The sequence below is a fragment of the Pongo pygmaeus genome, chromosome 7 (assembly GCF_028885625.2).
Source record: "Pongo pygmaeus isolate AG05252 chromosome 7, NHGRI_mPonPyg2-v2.0_pri, whole genome shotgun sequence".
Taxonomy (NCBI): domain Eukaryota; kingdom Metazoa; phylum Chordata; class Mammalia; order Primates; family Hominidae; genus Pongo; species Pongo pygmaeus.
In genome coordinates, this window is record NC_072380.2 from 31,203,769 (window position 1) to 31,222,012 (window position 18,244).

At 36.7% G+C, this 18,244-nt stretch overlaps 1 protein-coding gene across 2 annotated transcripts in view; it reads left to right on the forward strand.

Moving 5' to 3' along the window:
• The window catches only part of WRN (WRN RecQ like helicase), a 142,027-nt gene that overhangs the window by 33,886 nt on the left and 89,897 nt on the right, over positions 1 to 18,244 (forward strand). For both annotated transcript variants that reach the window (XM_054497957.2, XM_054497956.2), the window contains 5 exons: positions 915 to 984; positions 8,861 to 8,975; positions 13,561 to 13,990; positions 16,479 to 16,559; positions 17,950 to 18,030. In XM_054497957.2, the coding sequence (XP_054353932.1) occupies positions 915 to 984; positions 8,861 to 8,975; positions 13,561 to 13,990; positions 16,479 to 16,559; positions 17,950 to 18,030 (777 nt within the window). The remainder of the gene's footprint in view (positions 1 to 914; positions 985 to 8,860; positions 8,976 to 13,560; positions 13,991 to 16,478; positions 16,560 to 17,949; positions 18,031 to 18,244) is intronic.

The window sequence follows — 18,244 nt, forward strand, 5'->3', positions numbered from 1 at the left end:
CATTCTCGATATTAATTAGCAAGTACCAATCAACAGATTGTTCAATGCTAGTTATTTTCATTGTCATGAAGCCAAATTAATGTCTAATTTGTATGTTAAAAAAATGTGAACTTGCTGAAAACATGAAAGGCTAATAAATCCAGGCTGAGCAAGCATAAATAGTACTGATGATGGAATTGATATATAAACAATTCAGAATGAAAATAATTATAGTACAGTTTCTATTTTGAAACTGGCATTATTTCTTATATATAAAATGTGGTGAAATTTTAGAAAAATTGCCTCCAAATTTAGCTTGTTGCTGCCATTAGATATGTTTTTATGTTTACATGTTTGTATGTAGTGAAATCTGGGCTTATCTTTATATATAGCACTATTGTGTGTTTTTTAAGAAACGTATTTTATTCCACAGTGAATTTGTTTTCTCCTAACTCATGCTTTCATTTGTAGATGAATATTTTATTGTTTCTCCTTTGCATCTATCAAAGGAATGGAAACTCCTTTGAATTGTAACCAGCAAACTATTCACTTTTGTTAGGGAAATTGGATGATAATTTTCCTTTAAAAGATATCCCCAAACTTGAGACTAATATTCTCAGCTGATTTAAGTAGGATTTCTCTTACTAGATTGCATTTTGTTAGATTCCATTATAGGTTATTTTATTTGGATATTGTGTGTAATATTGAGTGTGAAAAAGTGAAAACAAACTTTTAAGGCTCAGGGACGTTTCTCAATTTTCACAATTGGTATGATTATTAAATGAGGACGTATTGATATTTGTGTCACATAATAGGTTGAATTCCATGTTTGGGTGCTTTGCGAATCATTCTCTTCGATTTTTCTGAAGATGGGACTTACTGTTTTATTTCGGTGATCTTTAGCATACTTTTAAAATTTTTCTGTTTTTTTATAGGCTGGTTTTATTATTTACCGAAATTTAGAAATTTTGGATGATACTGTGCAAAGGTTTGCTATAAATAAAGGTATGTTAAGATCCATAAATAAAATGTGAATTCACTCTGTTGTGAGGTTTATCTCCAAAAAAGGCAATATTCACATATTTGCAAAGCATTTAGTACTGTAACTTCTTGAATGTCTGAGCAGTCCTGACGTTAGGATGGGATCCATCAGGGCCCAAGATTAGTGTTTCATCTTTGTTACTTGTGGCAAAGCAGCCCTTGCTTCTTTTACTTTGTAGCATTGCTATGTATTTGGCTTCTAGAGTTGGGGCTTTGTGGCTTTTTATTGCAGTGACACAACCAGCTTTCTCCTAGTCTAGAGATTATACATCCTTGCTATAAGTATTTAAAATGCTTTCTATATAATGCTTTAAAACATATAAGATGGCTTATCCCCAAGATGGTAGCTAATAAACACTAAGTGATGAAGTAGGTAAAGATCCATTTATTCATTTATTAAATATTGTTGAGCCTTTTACAGTGCTTTCTAACATACTGATTTACGTTTCTAATTTTCTTCTGTCATTTTTCTCCAAAAATAATGGACATGTCATCTAACCTCAGTGCTGTTTTTAGAGGTCTTGATAGGCCAGTGAGAGCAGAAGGAGCCACGTAGTGGAGTGGGTGAGCCCAGGCTTTTTGTTGCACAGACCAATGTGAATCCCAGCCGTGTGACCTGGGATGTACCTGTTTCTCCAAGCGTGGAATGTAGATACTAGCATAATGTCCGTTTTACCGTTTTATAGAATAACTGTGAAGACTTAAAGGGACAAACTATTTGAAGCATCTATATTGATATAAAGTTATTACTATTCTTGTAGCTTCCTTTTGGAGATTTTAAATGATTGTTTGTTAAGATGTTAATTAAATTAGGCCATTTTGCTAAATACTCTTAAAATATGGCATGACTGTCTCATATAAAATGATATGATATTCTTTATAATTGTCGTTGAGCCTCTGTGGGTGGCAGGCCCTCCTTTATATTGTTAAGGTAGAATAGTCTTTATTCTTACTTCTTCTCCCTGGAGAGCCACTTCCTATGAATACCTGCTGGTTCTCTGTAGTCAGAGGTCTTGTGGCTGTAACTTAGAGTCAGCCTCCATATCCCTGGGTTCTGCATCTGTGGATTCAACCAACCACAGATTGAGAACATTCAAGCCAAAAAAAAAAATTCACAGTTTTAAAAAAGGAAAAGTTGAATTTCTTGCATGGAGTACCACATTGAATCTATATGAATGAAGTGATGCGTAGGCATTGTATAAGGTATTATAAGAAATCCGGAGATGATTTAAAGTATACAGGACAATGTGTATAGGTTATATGCAAATATTGCAGCATTTTATATAAGAGACTTGATCATCTATGGATTTGATATCAGTGGGAGGGAGGTTCCTGGAACCAATCCCTCAAGGATACAGAGGAATGACTGTATGTTAATTAACGGAGGCAGGTGATAGGTTTTTTAAGCTGTTTAGGGAAACAGTATATAAGAACTTACTTAACTCATAATAAAACTAAAATTCAACAGAGGAGAGTTATGATTTTTTGGCTTTATGGTTTGTGGAATTGCATGTAGGTTACATGTACAATTTTGTTACATGTGCAATTTTGATGAAAATGCTTCCAAGGAATGTTCATGATATTTTTCACTAAAGTAACATATATTAATAACATAGTACTGGAAGTCCTGGTATCTGTGTACCTGTCATTGTAATGCTACATTATTTGATCTTCACTTTTTTTTCCCTTTATTACATTATATGTGAGAGTATATTGTGACATCTTGACTCAGATTCCAGTGAATTGTATTAGGTTGGTGCAAAAATAGTTGTGGTTTTGGTAATTTTTATTGGCAAAAACCACAATTACTTTTGCACCAACCTAATAACTAAGATGACCATCTTTTTTTCCTTCCTTCCTCCCTTCCTTCCTTTCTGTTATTCAGCCAGAAGTATCAGCATCACTGTTCTCTAATTTTCTTCATGTACGTATGGATGATATTTTCAAATGACCACTTTTCTCTTTTGCTTTTTATTATTAGACTGTTTTTTCTTCTTGTTAAAGGATAAAAAGATTAGAACATAAAAGGATATTTACACATTGTTTCCCCATTGACTTATTCCCAAGATGGTAGCTAATAAACACCAAATGATATAGTAGTTAAAGATACATTTACTCATTTATTAAATATTGTTGAGCATTTTACGATATGGGAATACAGTAGTGAACAAGCCAGGCATACTCTGTTTCCTGAGGGGCCTACAGTTTTATTGGGGATGTAGATGAGTGAAGAAGGCAATTGCAGTATAGGGAGATGAGTCTTATGGGACTTACCTTATGGGACTTACCTTATGGGAAAATAAGGTGCTGTAGTTGGCACACCGAGAGGCATCTGACACATATTGGGGGAAATATTCTAGAATATTTCCTGGAGAAAGTGCAGGTAAAAGCCAGACCTGACACCTGAGCAAGAGTTAGCTAAGGCCAGGCGCAGTGGCTCACGCCTGTAATCCTAGCACTTTGGGAGGCCGAGGTGGGTGGATCACCTGAGGTCAGGAGTTCGAGACCAGCCTGGCCAAAATGGTGAAACATCATTGCTACTAAAAATACAAAAAATTAGCTGAGTGTGGTGACGGGCACCTGTAATCCCAGCTACTTGGGAGGCTGAGGCAGGAGAATTGCTTTAATCTAGGAGGCGGAGGTTGTAGTGAGCCGAGATCGCGCCATTGCACTCCAGCCTGCACAAGAGCGAGACTCTGTCTCAAAAAAAAAAAAAAAAAAAAAAAAAAGATTAGCTAGCTGAAGAGTATAGGGAAGAATGGGTACAGGAAATTACAGGTGCCAAGTTATAGAGGTAAGAGAAATTATGGTATCTATAGGTAATTGAAAGTAGTTCAGTATAGTGAACATTGAATAGGGCTGGGCGGATGAAGGCAAAGCAGAAAAAGGAAAGCAGATGGGCCATGGTAAGGAGTTTATATATCCTCCCAAGAGCAATCGAAGTGACTGAGAGTTTTAAACACAGCAATGAAGTGAATTACATTACAAAAATAAGAACTTGGGCTCTAGAATAAAAAACGAATGGTAGGAGGAAGGCAGGAGTCACAGTAGGAATATCTTTTGGGAGGCTGTGACAATAATCCAAGTGAGAGGTAATGGCAACTTGAGTCGGTTAATTGTGTTGAGAATCGAGAGAAGTTGACAGATTCAAAATTCATTTTTTTTCTTTTTTTGAGTCTTACTCTGTCACCCAGGTTGCAGTGTAGTGATGTGATCTTGGCTTACCGCAACTTCTACCTCCTGTGTTCAAGCGATTCTCCTGCCTCAGCCTCCTGAGTAACTGGGATCACGGGCGCCTGCCACTACACCCAGCTAATTTTTGTATGTTTAGTGGAGATGTGGTTTCGCCGTGTTGGCCAGGCTGGTCTCGAACTCCTGGTCTCAAGTCTTCCGCCCGCCTCAGCCTCCCAAAGTGCTAGAATTATAGGCATGAGCTACCACACCTGACCTCAAAATACATTTAATAGAGCAAGCATGAACCACTATGCCCAGCCTCAAAATACATTTAATAAACCAATGGAATTTGAGGTAATGATGAAAGACACATGTCAAGGATCATTCCTGTGTTGTTGGCATAAGCAACAGGGATGAAAAGCATTGAGGAAGAGCAAGATTTTGGGATGCGTTGTTACACAGTTGATTTTTAGCTATGTTAAGGGAGGGAGACCTGTAAGACAGCAAAGTGGAGGTGGTGCAAGAATTAGTTGTGTTGGCTGTAGCGCAGAGGACAGTTTGAGTTAAGAGAGTTGGGACTGAGAATCCCGAGGAACTCTTAGTGTTGAACATTTGTGTGGAGGAGGGGACACCAAAGGAGTTGCCATAGACATCGAGGAAATTAGGAGGTGTGGTGTGCAGAAAGCCAAGTGAAGAACATGTTTTAAGTAGGAGGATGCTATCAACTGTTTTAAATTCTGCTGAGAGTTTGAGAAACTGAGGACTTAGAATTCATCATTGGCAATGTGCCTATCATTTGTAATCTTTTAAACAATAGTTTTGCTGTACTGGGTAGCAAAGGAGTGTTTTGAGTAGTGGTCATTTGGAGCATATGCTATTCAAACAGAGAAGAGTCCACGGGCTTTGGTAACATGAAGGTCCTATAACTATAGCAAGAGAATGAGGTGGGTGGAAGTCATAATAACGTGAATAGAGGAGTAAGTTAGATGTGAGGAATGTGGAAACAGAGACAGGGTCTCATTATGTTGCCCAGCCTGGCTCAGACTCGTGGCCTCAAATGATCCTCCTGCCTCAGCCTCCTGAATACCTCGGGTTTCAAGCCTCTGCATCTGGCTTGAAAACATTTTCTTAGAAGCTTGTTTTAGTTGTTTTAGAAATAACTAAGGCATGTGTAAACAACTGTTCTAGAAGCTTAGTTTGGAAAGGGAACGTTTATTGATGCATAAATGTTTATTGATGCATGGGTGCTTATGTGTCAGGCACTGTTAGAGTTGCTTGGGAAAATTTACAAACCAAGCAAACCATGCCCCTTCATTTCCTTTGGGTGAAGTGAGGGAGCCATGTTGTTATCTGAAGGAATAGCATAGCAGGATTAGAGGGAAGAAAGTGCAAAGCCTCCTAGGGTGATTGGCTGGTTCTTTTGGAGGAACAGTGCCTATAACTGAATGAAATGAGTGAGGGTAAGAGTGGCAGGAAATGAGGCTAGAAAAGGAGCTTGGGCCACATCACGTAGGGCCTTGTAGGCTGTGAATCTGACTTCATTTCTTATTAATGAAAATAAATACGATGATGGGATGATGGGTGATGGGAAACCCATAGAGGGTTTGGAGCAGAAAAATGATATAATTAAAATTTTATTTTAGAAAGATTTTTCTGGTTGTTGTAAGAGGAAAAATGTTTAGCCCCAGGGCATTTTGGCAGAGAGGAGGCTATTTTAACAGCCCAAGCAATTGACAATAATTGTTTGGATTAGGTGGGTAGCAGTAGAGGTGATGAGAAGTGGTAGCTTCTATAGGTATTTGGAAGATACATATTGTGAGGGATTTGCTGATGAATTCCCTGTAAGGGGTGAGACGTAAAGATTCGTAGAACATTAAGATATTTTGGTCAGATCATCTGATGAATGGAAAGGTCAGTTATAGTAGACAGATTATGAGAATAACAGGTTTGGGTGAGAAAACTTTAGATTTCAGTGTTGGATATCCTACATTTTAGATGATTATTGATATCTAAGAGAATATCTTAGTTGGAAATATGATCCCAAAGTTCAAGGTTGAGGTTGGAGATGTAATTCAGATCCGATGGTAGTTAAAGCAGTGAGACTGAATGAGATAAAATAGAGAGTGAATGAAATAAATAATAGATGTCATATTGACCTCAAGGGCACACCAGCATTTAGAGGTTGGGAAGACGAGGAGAGAGCAGCAAAGAGGACTGGGAGGGCCACTAATGAAGGAGGGAAGTACAGGAGGTGTTTAGTTCTGAAGTCACCTGAAGAAAATGTTTGAAATAGGAAGAAGTTGTCAGTTGCTTTAAATCATTCGGAGAGGTTGAGTGAGATGAGAGTCTAGAATTAACAGTGAGGTTCGATGGTGTGGAGGCCATCAGTAACGTTTTCTTTCTTTTTTTTTTTTTTTGAGATGGAGTCTTGCTCGGTTGCCCAGGCTGGAGTGCAGTGGCACAATCTCTGCTCACTGCAAGCTCTGCCTCCTGAGTTCACACCATTCTCCTGCCTCAGCCTCCCGAGTAGCTGGGACTACAGGCACCCGCCACCATGCCCGGCTAATTTTTTTTTTTTTGTATTTTTAGTAGAGACGGGGTTTCACCACGTTAGCCAGGATGGTCTTGATCTCCTGACCTCGTGATCCACCCGCCTCGGCCTCCCAAAGTGCTAGGATTACAGGTGTGAGCCACCGCGCCTGGCCCATCAGTAACCTTTTCAAAAGCAGCTTTGCTCTACTGATTTGGGTAAAAGCTTAGTTGCAGTTGGTTTGGGAGGAAATGGGAGCAGAAAATTTGAGAGAGTGAGTATAGACAACTCTTTCAAGGAATTTCGCTATAAATGGGAGTAGAGATCTGAAGACTGAATAATTAGCAAATTGAAAAGTGGGAAGACAAGGTAATTCTCTTATTTCATTTTTCGTAGTGAAATAAGAGGTGAAGTTGTTCTCTGAGCAATAGGAGGGTCAAACAGGTGTTAGAAGTTCACAAAGAAAGGAAGAGGTTTGAAATAGTCATTTTGAGAGTGGGAAATGTAGAAGAATTAACAGTCATTGCTGAGGGTGCGTTTGAAATCTGTCATGAGTTTAAAATAACTTGTGTCATCATCGATGTGCTTTATTTTCAACTGTATTCAACTGCTTGGGTGTAGGCATCAGATAGGTAAAAAAAAGTGGGTTTTATTATGAGTAGAGGTTTTGCCAGGTAATTACCGTGGAGGGAGGGAAGAGCAAAGGAGTTGAGAGTCTATAGATACAAAGGAATGATTACTGTAATGTGGGTAAGAGATGGATGGAAGGCTCAGTGGGGAGTGAGAGTAGGGATGGCGATAGGTAAGGAAAAGGTGATAGGATCAATGCATTTGGTTCTGCAAGTGTCAAAGTATTGTTGGGGAAAGCATGCTGGAAGGAAAGATAGGGATGCTGGTGTTCTCAGGGTGGAAGGCTTACAGTTGAAGTCTGGAAGTGGTGATTTTATTGGCAATTATAAGGTCAATGGTATGACTATGGAATTGAGTGGCTAAGGTCTGTTGAAGAAAAGATTGTCGGAAATGCAGGGGTCAAGGAACTGGCCTGTGGATGTTGAAGTCACTGGCAGTGATCACAGGAATAGTAGTGGGGGGGAAAGTCAGTTAATGAATCAGGCACTAAGATCTCTAAGGGATGAAAGGATGCAGTTTGCAGATGACAAGATAACTGTAGTAATCAGGAATAGCAGGTTTTGTAGCTCTGTCTCATAGGCCTCAGAGGAGATGGGCTTTTGAAGGACAAGAGAAATGATGATGAATAAATTCTAAGCAGGGGAAGTGTTTGGGAAAGCAGGGCAGGCTTTGTGCTGTTGATGGCAAATGACGTACTAGACAGGATGAAGTTGAGAACTTGGAAGATGATCACTGATTAGAAAGGCTTACATTTTATTTTGGCCGGGGGTGGTAGCTCATGCCTGTAATCCCAGCACTTTGGGAGGCCAAGGTGGGCGGATCCCTTGAGGCCAGAAGTTGGAGACCAGCCTGGCCACCATGGCAAAACACTGTCTCTACTAGAAATATATATATAAAAAAATAGCTGGTCGTGGTGGCACATGCCTGTAGTCCCAGCTACTCCGGGGGCTAGGGAATGAGAATAGCTTGAAGCCGGGAGGTGGAGGTTGCAGTGAGCCGAGATCGCGCCACTGCACTCCAGCCTGGGAGACAGAGTGAGACTCTGTCTCAAAAAAAAAAAAGGAAGGGCTTACATTTTATTTTGGTGATGACTGGGAATGAAGGCAATGAGAGATGACTGTTGGAGAAGGCTGTGCTTATTACTAAACAGTATTATTAAGTAGCAGCATACATGGTGTTATGCTGACTTCTGATTTTGCAGTAGTACAGACGGGTTCAGATTCTCATTTCCCCCTTCTCCTTCTGCCTAGGCGAATAACTGCTGGGTTATAATACATATGACTGCAGATCATTTGGAATTTACTTTAAATTTAAACAGTAAAAATTTGAAAGAGAGGGAAAACGACTGAGGCAATTTGGGGATTGAATAAGAAGGTCTTTTTGTTGGAATTCATTTAAGGAAAGAAAATGAAAATTTGAGCCCTAATATTATTTAATGAAGTGGCTAAATGAATATCTCTGCTTTGTGGTTTGAAAATTAATATTGGTGTTTTTTTCTCCCCCTAGAGGAAGAAATCCTACTTAGCAACATGAACAAACAGTTGACTTCAATCTCTGAGGAAGTGATGGATCTGGCTAAGCATCTTCCTGATGCTTTCAGTAAATTGGAAAACCCACGGAGGTTAAATATTACCGTTTTTTTTTTTAACTTAAATCAATTCTGTTTATTTTTTTTATCACATTTTCCTATACGTGAAGAATACTAGCCATTAAGGCTGACTCATAGAAATTTGTTTGAATACGCACACACAGACTGATGTATAAATTTGAGAAATATCTTTCTAGTTGTTGAATAGTAAATCCAAAGGTTTAAGCCTTTTCTGTTTGCTTTGTAGGATGTTTTATGAAACAAAGGAATAGAAATTGTATTCATATTATACATTTTGAAATTATATCTATATTATATTTTTTGTCAAAGCAAAATAAATTATACATTAAGGAAAATATTTAAGATTCACAGTTGTCATTTTCTTTCTGTTAATGAGCATCTTTGATTTAATAACATTTATAGTTTGGTCAGTTGAAATCTATAGTGACCAAAAGCAACTTCATACTTAGTAGCCTCATTTCTGTTATTATCTGATTATTACTTAAGAATTCTACTTAATTAATAGATTATTAGAACAAAAGCCATTCCAATTTTAGAGATTATTTTATAGTTAAAGCACTAGGTAACTTAAAAAATTTGGATCAAATGTTATACAGATTAATAGACCTTGGAATACAGGGGCTATGTCTTTTTGGAATCAGACCTTGTCCTGGCCTTAATTGCAGGATGACTTCCTTATTAAATCTCTAAACGCAGGAATGCTCTGGAATAATGAACAATTAGAAAGTGGTAATGTAATTTGGGGCCAAAAAATACTTTGTAGAAATGTGAAGCTCTTATTTGGAATAGAAAGAATTCTGACTCGAAAAAGTGCAGTTAATGTATGCTTTTCTGGATAAGATTTGTGATAGATTTTGATTGAGATTTAAAACCATGATATATAAATTTAGCTTTTCTGTCAAAGTAATTTGCCCCCCTAGAATTTGTTTTGGTAATTTTTAATGCAACTTGGAGAATTTCTGAAAGATGTAACTTTCCTTTTTTTGAGACGGAGTCTCGCTCTGTTGCCCAGGCTGGAGTGTAGTGACATGATCTCGGCTCACTGCAAGCTCTGCCTCCCGGGTTCACACCATTCTCCTGCCTCAGCCTCCCAAGTAGCTGGGACTACCGGCGCCCGCCACCCCACCTGGCTAATTTTTTTTTTTATTTTTAGTAGAGACAGGGTTTCATCGTGTTAGCCAGGATCGTCTTGATCTCCTGACCTCGTGATCTGCCCACCTCAGCCTCCCAAAGTGCTGGGATTACAGGCATTAGCCACTGCCCCTGGCCTGAAAGATGTAACTTTAAAATGGGGAAGGATACTAGTAAAGCCATTACTAACTCATTTATACATTTTCCCCTCCATGAAATTAGAGCAGCCACCTTTTACATGACTTTTACATGTATTTCAGATTTTTGTACTAGCAATTAAAATATCTACTGCATGTAAATCACATATGCTTAATGCTTTGCTTCATAATATCTGTTGAAGTCAGTTAAAATATAGAGACAGATCTTTAAATTGAAAATGTTTTATTTGGGAAGCAAGAATTAAATTTGGGGCATGTACACAGACTGGGTGTCTTTGGTATCTCTGAAGAACAAAGAGAAGTTTGGAGGTTATAGAAAAAGGAAAATGTGACATATTGTTTTTCCAGAAAGTTCTTTGACACTAGTAAATTTTGGGGAGTTGGAAGCTCTGATTGGTTAGTGACTGTGGTGGGTAAAACTAGTCTTAGAGTCGCAACAGGTTGTTTCAGTATCTATTAGATAAAACGGGTTTTAGGTTACAGTAGGCAGTTTCAGCAGCTAGGCTCGCAGAAAACTACATTCTTAGAGTAATGTTATGTGTCTTGAGTGCTTTTTTCCCCTTGGCCCTTGACTCTGATTTAGTTGGGTATGACAAGAATTATCAATTTATATAATTACTTTTTACATATTGAAGCTAAATAGGTTTTCTTAAAACTTGGAAATGGGAAATACTGGGTCCTGTGAAGTTTTAGTGTGAAAACAATAACTAGCCTCTTATTTCATGCTCTTTGTAACAAGTCTACAGTAATATCTAATGTATCTAGATGACACCTCAGAACCAGGAGGGAACAAAAAAGACCTCTGAGCAGTCAAAATAATGCTATAAGCATGTATTCCAGCTTACTTTCGGCATTTCTGTGGAGTGCAGGAGGCCACATTTTGTTCATAGATCCAGTTTGACAAGCTTGGGTACTGAGTTAAAGTGAAAATGGTGTAAATAAGTAATGATATGCACATGACAGTAGGTGGAAGTGACAGCTGACAATCTGAGTGGACAAAACTATAAAAATTAGAACTAAGAACTCTTAAAATAGAACGGTTTGAAGTTTGTTACAGAAGGGAGCAGCTTTATGCTTCAGTGGACTCTGAAGGTATTGGCAGTGTATAGTACTGCTTAGTCATTGATTTAAATTCAGTATATATCTCTTCTATTGCTGTCATGCACTTGACATTCTGCTGGGTGCTAAGGCTGTCTGCAGGCTACTAATATGCATAATAACAATCCTGAAAAAGAAGGAAAAGTACACTGTGCCTTACTGAAGAAGGCAGGACAGCCTTTGGTATTTGTTAGAGTCAATATTAGTTATCTTACATAAAGCATGTTATATTCCCTGATGTCAAGGCCTGATAAATGAGCCCTTACACTCTTGATAGTCAATCTGTGCCACTGTTGCTGTGTTTGTATGTTACACCATTTCCTGTCCATGTAACAATTAAACTGTATCACATATCTGTTCCTACTAAACTATTTGCATATAATTTTAACATTTGAGTGGCTGTATATAAAGCTAAAAGTTCTTTATAAGATTTATAGAATTTTAGAATGTTTAAATTAGATAACATTAGTGTGTTTTTAGTTTTTGAATTTAATTTTGCTCTTGATTTTGTTTGTGTTAATGTAGACTTTTTCTACTTAAGCTTGAGCCCAACTTTGGAGTGGTGTTTTCAGTGATGGAAGTAACTGGAAATAACTTATGAAACCACTTAGTACTTTTGGTAGTTTATTCCCATGAAGGATCAAATTTTTACTTGAGTCATTAATATAAAATTTTAAAAGGCGTGAAATTTTATTAAGCATGGATTTTAAATATATAAATATTAGAAGACATAAACAAAATCACTAATGAAAGAGTAAAACATGTCCCTGCCTATCATACTTCCTTCACTTTCACTGATTTCTGCTTTTATGAAGTACTTTAATAAGCTCTACAACAAATAAACAAGACATTGTGCCTCATTTTACACTCTAGCAGTGGTTTTCCATTCCAGCTAACTAGATTGGGTTATAATATAGTCATTTAAACTTACTTGGTTAAAATGTTATACATTAGCAACTGCAATTAAGGAGCTAAGAAATTCAGCTCGTATTTATTTATATGCATCTTATCTATAGTTTCTCACTTGTTATATTTGCCTGCTGATGGCAAATTGATTTTTTCTGTTCCAAAAATGTAGAGTTTCGAGATTTTTGGAGATGCAAAACAGCATCATTTTCAAATTAGAGCACAAACAATCTTACTTGTTGCAATTGAGACTAGTAATTGATCAGTGAAGTGAAAAAATTAGGCAAAATGGTATCATCAAAATTTTTTCTTTTTTTTTTTCTTTTTTTTCTTTTGAGATGAGTATTGCTCTTGTCGCCCAGGCTGGAGTGCAATGGCATGATCTCAGCTCACTGGGACCCCCACCTACGGGATTCAAGCGATTCTCCTGCCTCAGCCTCCTGAGTAGCTGAGATTACATGCGCATGCCACCACACCCGGCTAATTTTTGTATTTTTAGTAGAGACAGGGTTTTGCCATGTTGGCCAGGCTGGTCTCGAACTCCAGACCTCAAGTGATTCACCTGCCTCAGTCTCCCAAAGTGCTGGGATTACAGGCATAAGCCACCGCGCCCGCCCCAAATTTTCTTTTAACTTAAAATGTTAATGTTTGTTTGTTCCCAATCTTTTTGTATATGTCAAGGCTTTTTCATTATATACAGGCCAGCTCTTTGGAGTTCTGCATAGTGTTTCTTGTTTAAACCGCACCTATAATGTACCATCTACAATTTCTAATTCTTTAAGACAGAGTGAAAAATTAAGACACCTGAAGCAATCTGAGTGCACAGTCCTAGGCATTATGATTTTCCTTGAGACTTTTAGGGTTCTTTTATCACAGTTTATCAAACACCTTTTTTTTTTAACAAAAAAGAAATTTACAAAGTCTTTCCATGTATTCAACTTAGAATTTAATGAAATAGGGTGTTTTTTGTTTTTTCGGTGGTCATGTATCATCAACTTACTTTACATTTAATTAAATTAATCAACAAAACACATATAGTTGGCATAAACAAATTTGGGACCAAGCACTACTGACTCATAGTAAACATACAAGTCAACTGTTGGTGCAGAAGTGCCTCGATGCTAGAGAGTAGCCTGCAGGCTGTAATTACATATGGGCATTAGGGAATGAAGAACAGCCTTAATACTATTGATCTTTTAAGTGAAGGTCAGCTTAGAAAGCTTTTACTTGTTAAAAAGCTTCACAATTTGTCCTTGTAGTTAATGCAATTAAAGTTGAATTAATCTTTCTTTATTTTTTTTTAGGGTTTCTATCTTACTGAAGGATATTTCAGAAAATCTATATTCACTGAGGAAGATGATAATTGGGTCTACTAACATTGAGACTGAACTGAGGCCCAGCAATAATTTAAACTTATTATCCTTTGAAGATTCAACTACTGGGCGAGTACAACAGAAACAAATTAGAGAACATGAAGTTTTAATTAACGTTGAAGATGAAACATGGGATCCAACACTTGATCATTTAGCTAAACATGATGGAGAAGATGTACTTGGAAATAAAGTGGAACGAAAAGAAGATGGATTTGAAGATGGGGTAGAAGACAATAAATTGAAAGAGAATACGGAAAGAGCTTGTTTGATGTCGTTAGATATTACAGAACATGAACTCCAAATTTTGGAACAGCAGGCTCAGGAAGAATATCTTAGTGATATTGCTTATAAATCTACTGAGGTACTAAATAAAGAGGAAGCACAATTTTAGTTTAGTAGGGTCTGGCTGACTTTATTCCCGTAAAGGGACAGATAGTAAATATTTTAGGCTTTGTGGGACATACAGTCTCTGTTGCGGTTACTCAGTTCTGTTATTGTAGTGTGAAAGCAGCCACAGACAAATGTAAACAAATGTGCCTGTCTGTGTTTCAGTAAAACTTTATCTACAAAAACAGATAGTGGGCCACATTTGGCTTGCGAGCTGTAGTTTGCTGTTCCTGACTTAGTATGATATGCAGCATTGTGTAGTGGAAAGATTTTATAGTATCAACAGACATTTGTAGGAGTTTGCTATTTTATAATTTCGTATGCTTTTTTCGTAATAGATATCTCTGCTTTTTGTGGATTCTCTTCATATCTGCTAGTGTTTACTCTTCCAACTTTGATTTTTGGGGGTGTATTTTATTTCTTTATACAGAATTTTTTTCTTTTTTCTTTCTTTTTTTGAGACAGGGTTTTGCTCTGTCACCCCAGCTGGAGTGCAGTGGTGCGATCTTGGCTCCATGCAGCCTTCAACTCCTGGGCTTAAACAGTCCTCTCACCTCAGCCTCCCTAGTAGCTGGGACCACAGGCCTGCACCACTACACTCAGCTAATGTTTGTATTTTTTGTAGAGATGGGGTTTTGCTCTGTTGCCCAGACTGGTCTCCAACTCCTGGACTCAAGTGATCCACCTGCCTTGGCCTCCCAAAGTGTTGGAATTATAGGTGTGAGTCACTGTGCCTGGCCCAGAATTTCTTTACTTGCTCATGTGAGAGGGTTTCTAATAAACTCCTGATGCTTTTGCTTGACCCTATAGTTTTACCGTCATCTCAGAGTCAGATTTTTTCCTTAATTTCATCATTAAATTAATTTCTTAATTTCTCATTTGTTTTGCATTAGTTTACAAAATTACTTAAGATGCCTATATTCTCTGAAATTTTATATTTTATTTCACGATAAATAAGTTTAAAAAATTAGATTTGACCATTTGAGTTATTTCCCCGTCATTTTTCTAATGGCAACAATAATTTTACCATTTGAGTAATTCTCTGTATTTTGGTAACTATTAGTAATCGCTTCTATCAGTATATACATGCATTTCATTTTCAAATGGTTTTCAAAATATTCTCATACCAACCATTCATAAAGGATGTTCCCCTTCTGGGAAATATCAGTTTTTGCTAACATCTGCATTTCCCTTTGATTTTCTAGGAATTTCTTATTAGGTATACACTTTAAGTGATATGTTTCATAAAATATTATAGGATTATCAGGATTTCATGATTTCTTTTTTTTTTTCTTTTTTTTTTTTTGAGACGGAATCCAGCTCTGTCGCCCAAGCTGGAGTGCAGTGGCACAGTCTTGGCTCACTACAACCTCTGCCTCCCCAGTTCAAGTGATTCTCCTACCTCAGCCTCCCGAGTTGCTGGGATTACAGGTGCCCACCACCACACCTGGCTAATTTTTGTATTTTTATTAGAGACGGGGTTTCACCATGTTGGCCATGCTGATCTCAAACTCCTGACCTCAAGGGATCTACCTGTCTTGGCCTCCCAAAGTGCTGGGATTACAGGTGTGAGCCACTGCACCTGGCCTTGGATTTCGTGATTTGACTGACATCTTTTACACCAGTTATTGCCATTTTTTATTGAGTACTAATTATTAGTATTGTTTTCTTTATTTGTTAAATAAGAAGTAAAAGAAATTTTAAAAAATAAAATAACTTTTTTCCTAGTAAAAAGCTTATTTTCAACTTTTTTTATTGCTTAAATTTTGCAGGTTAATTAAGGCTGTACTTCTTTTTCCTACTTCCTGTTTAAATATTTGGCATTTTTTGAGGGTTTTCTTTCTATGGATTTTTGTGGGGGAGCCCATCTCGTTGGACACTTGGTTCCTGGAGATTGCCAAATTATTGAAAAGTCTCCTCATACCCAAACACTGGCAATAGACTGAATAAATAACATCTCTGACACTATTTTTCAATTATGTACAGAATGCTATTTGTAAAATACTGATTTATTTAAAGATATTACAATCATAGTAGTTTTTTGCAATCTTTTTTAAATCAGTGGATGTCAAGGAACAACTATTGTTCTTTGTACAGCATTTTTCAACATTGTGAAGAGTTCTTATACTCAAAAAGTTTGGGAGACACAGTTTGACATTGTTTAACCTGAGTTGAACTTGTCATTTTGTATTCTTGTTTAGAGCAGGGATTTTATTTTGTCTCTTTATCTAACTTTGTATTCCTAACTGTATTTCTTTCTTTCTCTTTGGTTCTTTTTTCTTTGTTCATTCTTCTCTGTCTCCCTTTTTTATCTATCATATAAATATGTAAATATATATTATATATCCATTAGGGAAGAGGAAGGTGTCTAAAGATATCTAGTATATAGGAGCTTTGTTCTGCAGAAAAGAGGATATGAAGTCAATTATATTTGAAATTAATGCTTAATACTTTTTTTAAAGCATTTATCTCCCAATAATAATGAAAACGATACGTCCTATGTAATTGAGAGCGATGAAGATTTAGAAATGGAAATGCTTAAGGTATGTTTAAAATTATAAAAACATTACTTCAAGTGCTTTCCAAAGGACATTTAATTAAGTAAAATATTAACTAATTCTAAACCAGGTTCCACCACAATGAAATTGCTACTAATTATGTAACATTAGATTTCACATTTTCCAATTCATGTTTCTTTCGTGTAGTCTATGAATAATGGGTGAGAAGTAATATACTAATTTCAAATGTGCTTTCCTTGTTCCTTCTTATTTTTTATTTTGAGACACGGTCTCACTCTATCACCCAGGCTGGAGTGCAGTTGCTGCATCTGGGTTCACTGCAACCTTCAACTCCTGGGCTCAAGTGATCCTGCTGCATAAGCCTTCTGAGTAGCTGGGATTATGGGCGTGCACCACCACGTCCGGCTAATTTTTATAGTTTTAGTAGAGACAGGGTTTCACCATGTTGTCCTTGCTGGTCTCGAACTCCTTACCTCAAGTAATCCACTTGCCTTGGCTTCCCAAAGTGCTGGGATTACAGGTGTGAGCCACCGCACCTGGCCTTGGATTTCATGATTTGACTGACATCTTTTACACAAATTATTGCCATTTTTTTTATTGCATACCAATTATTAGTATTGTGTTCTTTATTCGTTAAATAAGAAGTAAAAGAACTTTTTTTTAAAAAAAGAACTTTTTTCCTAGTAAAAAGCTTATTTTCAATTTTTTTATTGCTTAAATTTTGCAGGTTAATTAAGGCTGTACTTCTTTTTCCTACTTTCTGTTTAAATGGCATTTTTTGAGGGTTTTCTTTCTATGGATTTTTGTGGGGGATCCCATCTCGTTGGACACTTGGTTCCTGGAGATTGCCAAATTATTGAAAAGTTTCCTCATACCCAAACATTGGCAATAGACTGAATAAATAACATCTCTGACACTATTTTTCAATTATATAGAGAATGCTATTTGTAAAATACTGATTTATTTAAATATATTAACAATCATAGTAGTTTTTTGCAATCTTTTTTAAATCAGTGGATGTCAAAAACAGCTATTGTTCTTTGTACAGCATTTTTCAACATTGTGAAGAGTTCTTATACTCAAAAAGTTTGGGAGACACAGTTTGACATTGTTTAACCTGAGTTGAACTTGTCATTTTGTATTCTTGTTTAGAGCAAGGATTTTATTTTGTCTCTTTATCTAACTTTGTATTCCTAACTGTATTTCTTTCTTTCTCTTTGGTTCTTTGTTTCTTTGTTCATTCTTCTCTGTCTCCCTTTTTTATCTATCATATAAATATGTAAATATATATTATGTATCCATTAGGGAAGAGGAAGTTGTCTAAAGATATCTAGTATATAGGAGCTTTGTTCTGCAGAAAAGAGGATATGAAGTCAATTATATTTGAAATTAATGCTTAATACTTTTTTTAAAGCATTTATCTCCCAATAATAATGAAAACGATACGTCCTATGTAATTGAGAGCGATGAAGATTTAGAAATGGAAATGCTTAAGGTATGTTTAAAATTATAAAAACATTACTTCAAGTGCTTTCCAAAGGACATTTAATTAAGTAAAATATTAACTAATTCTAAACCAGGTTCCACCACAATGAAATTGCTACTAATTATGTAACATTAGATTTCACATTTTCCAATTCATGTTTCTTTCGTGTAGTCTATGAATAATGGGTGAGAAGTAATATACTAATTTTAAATGTGCTTTCCTT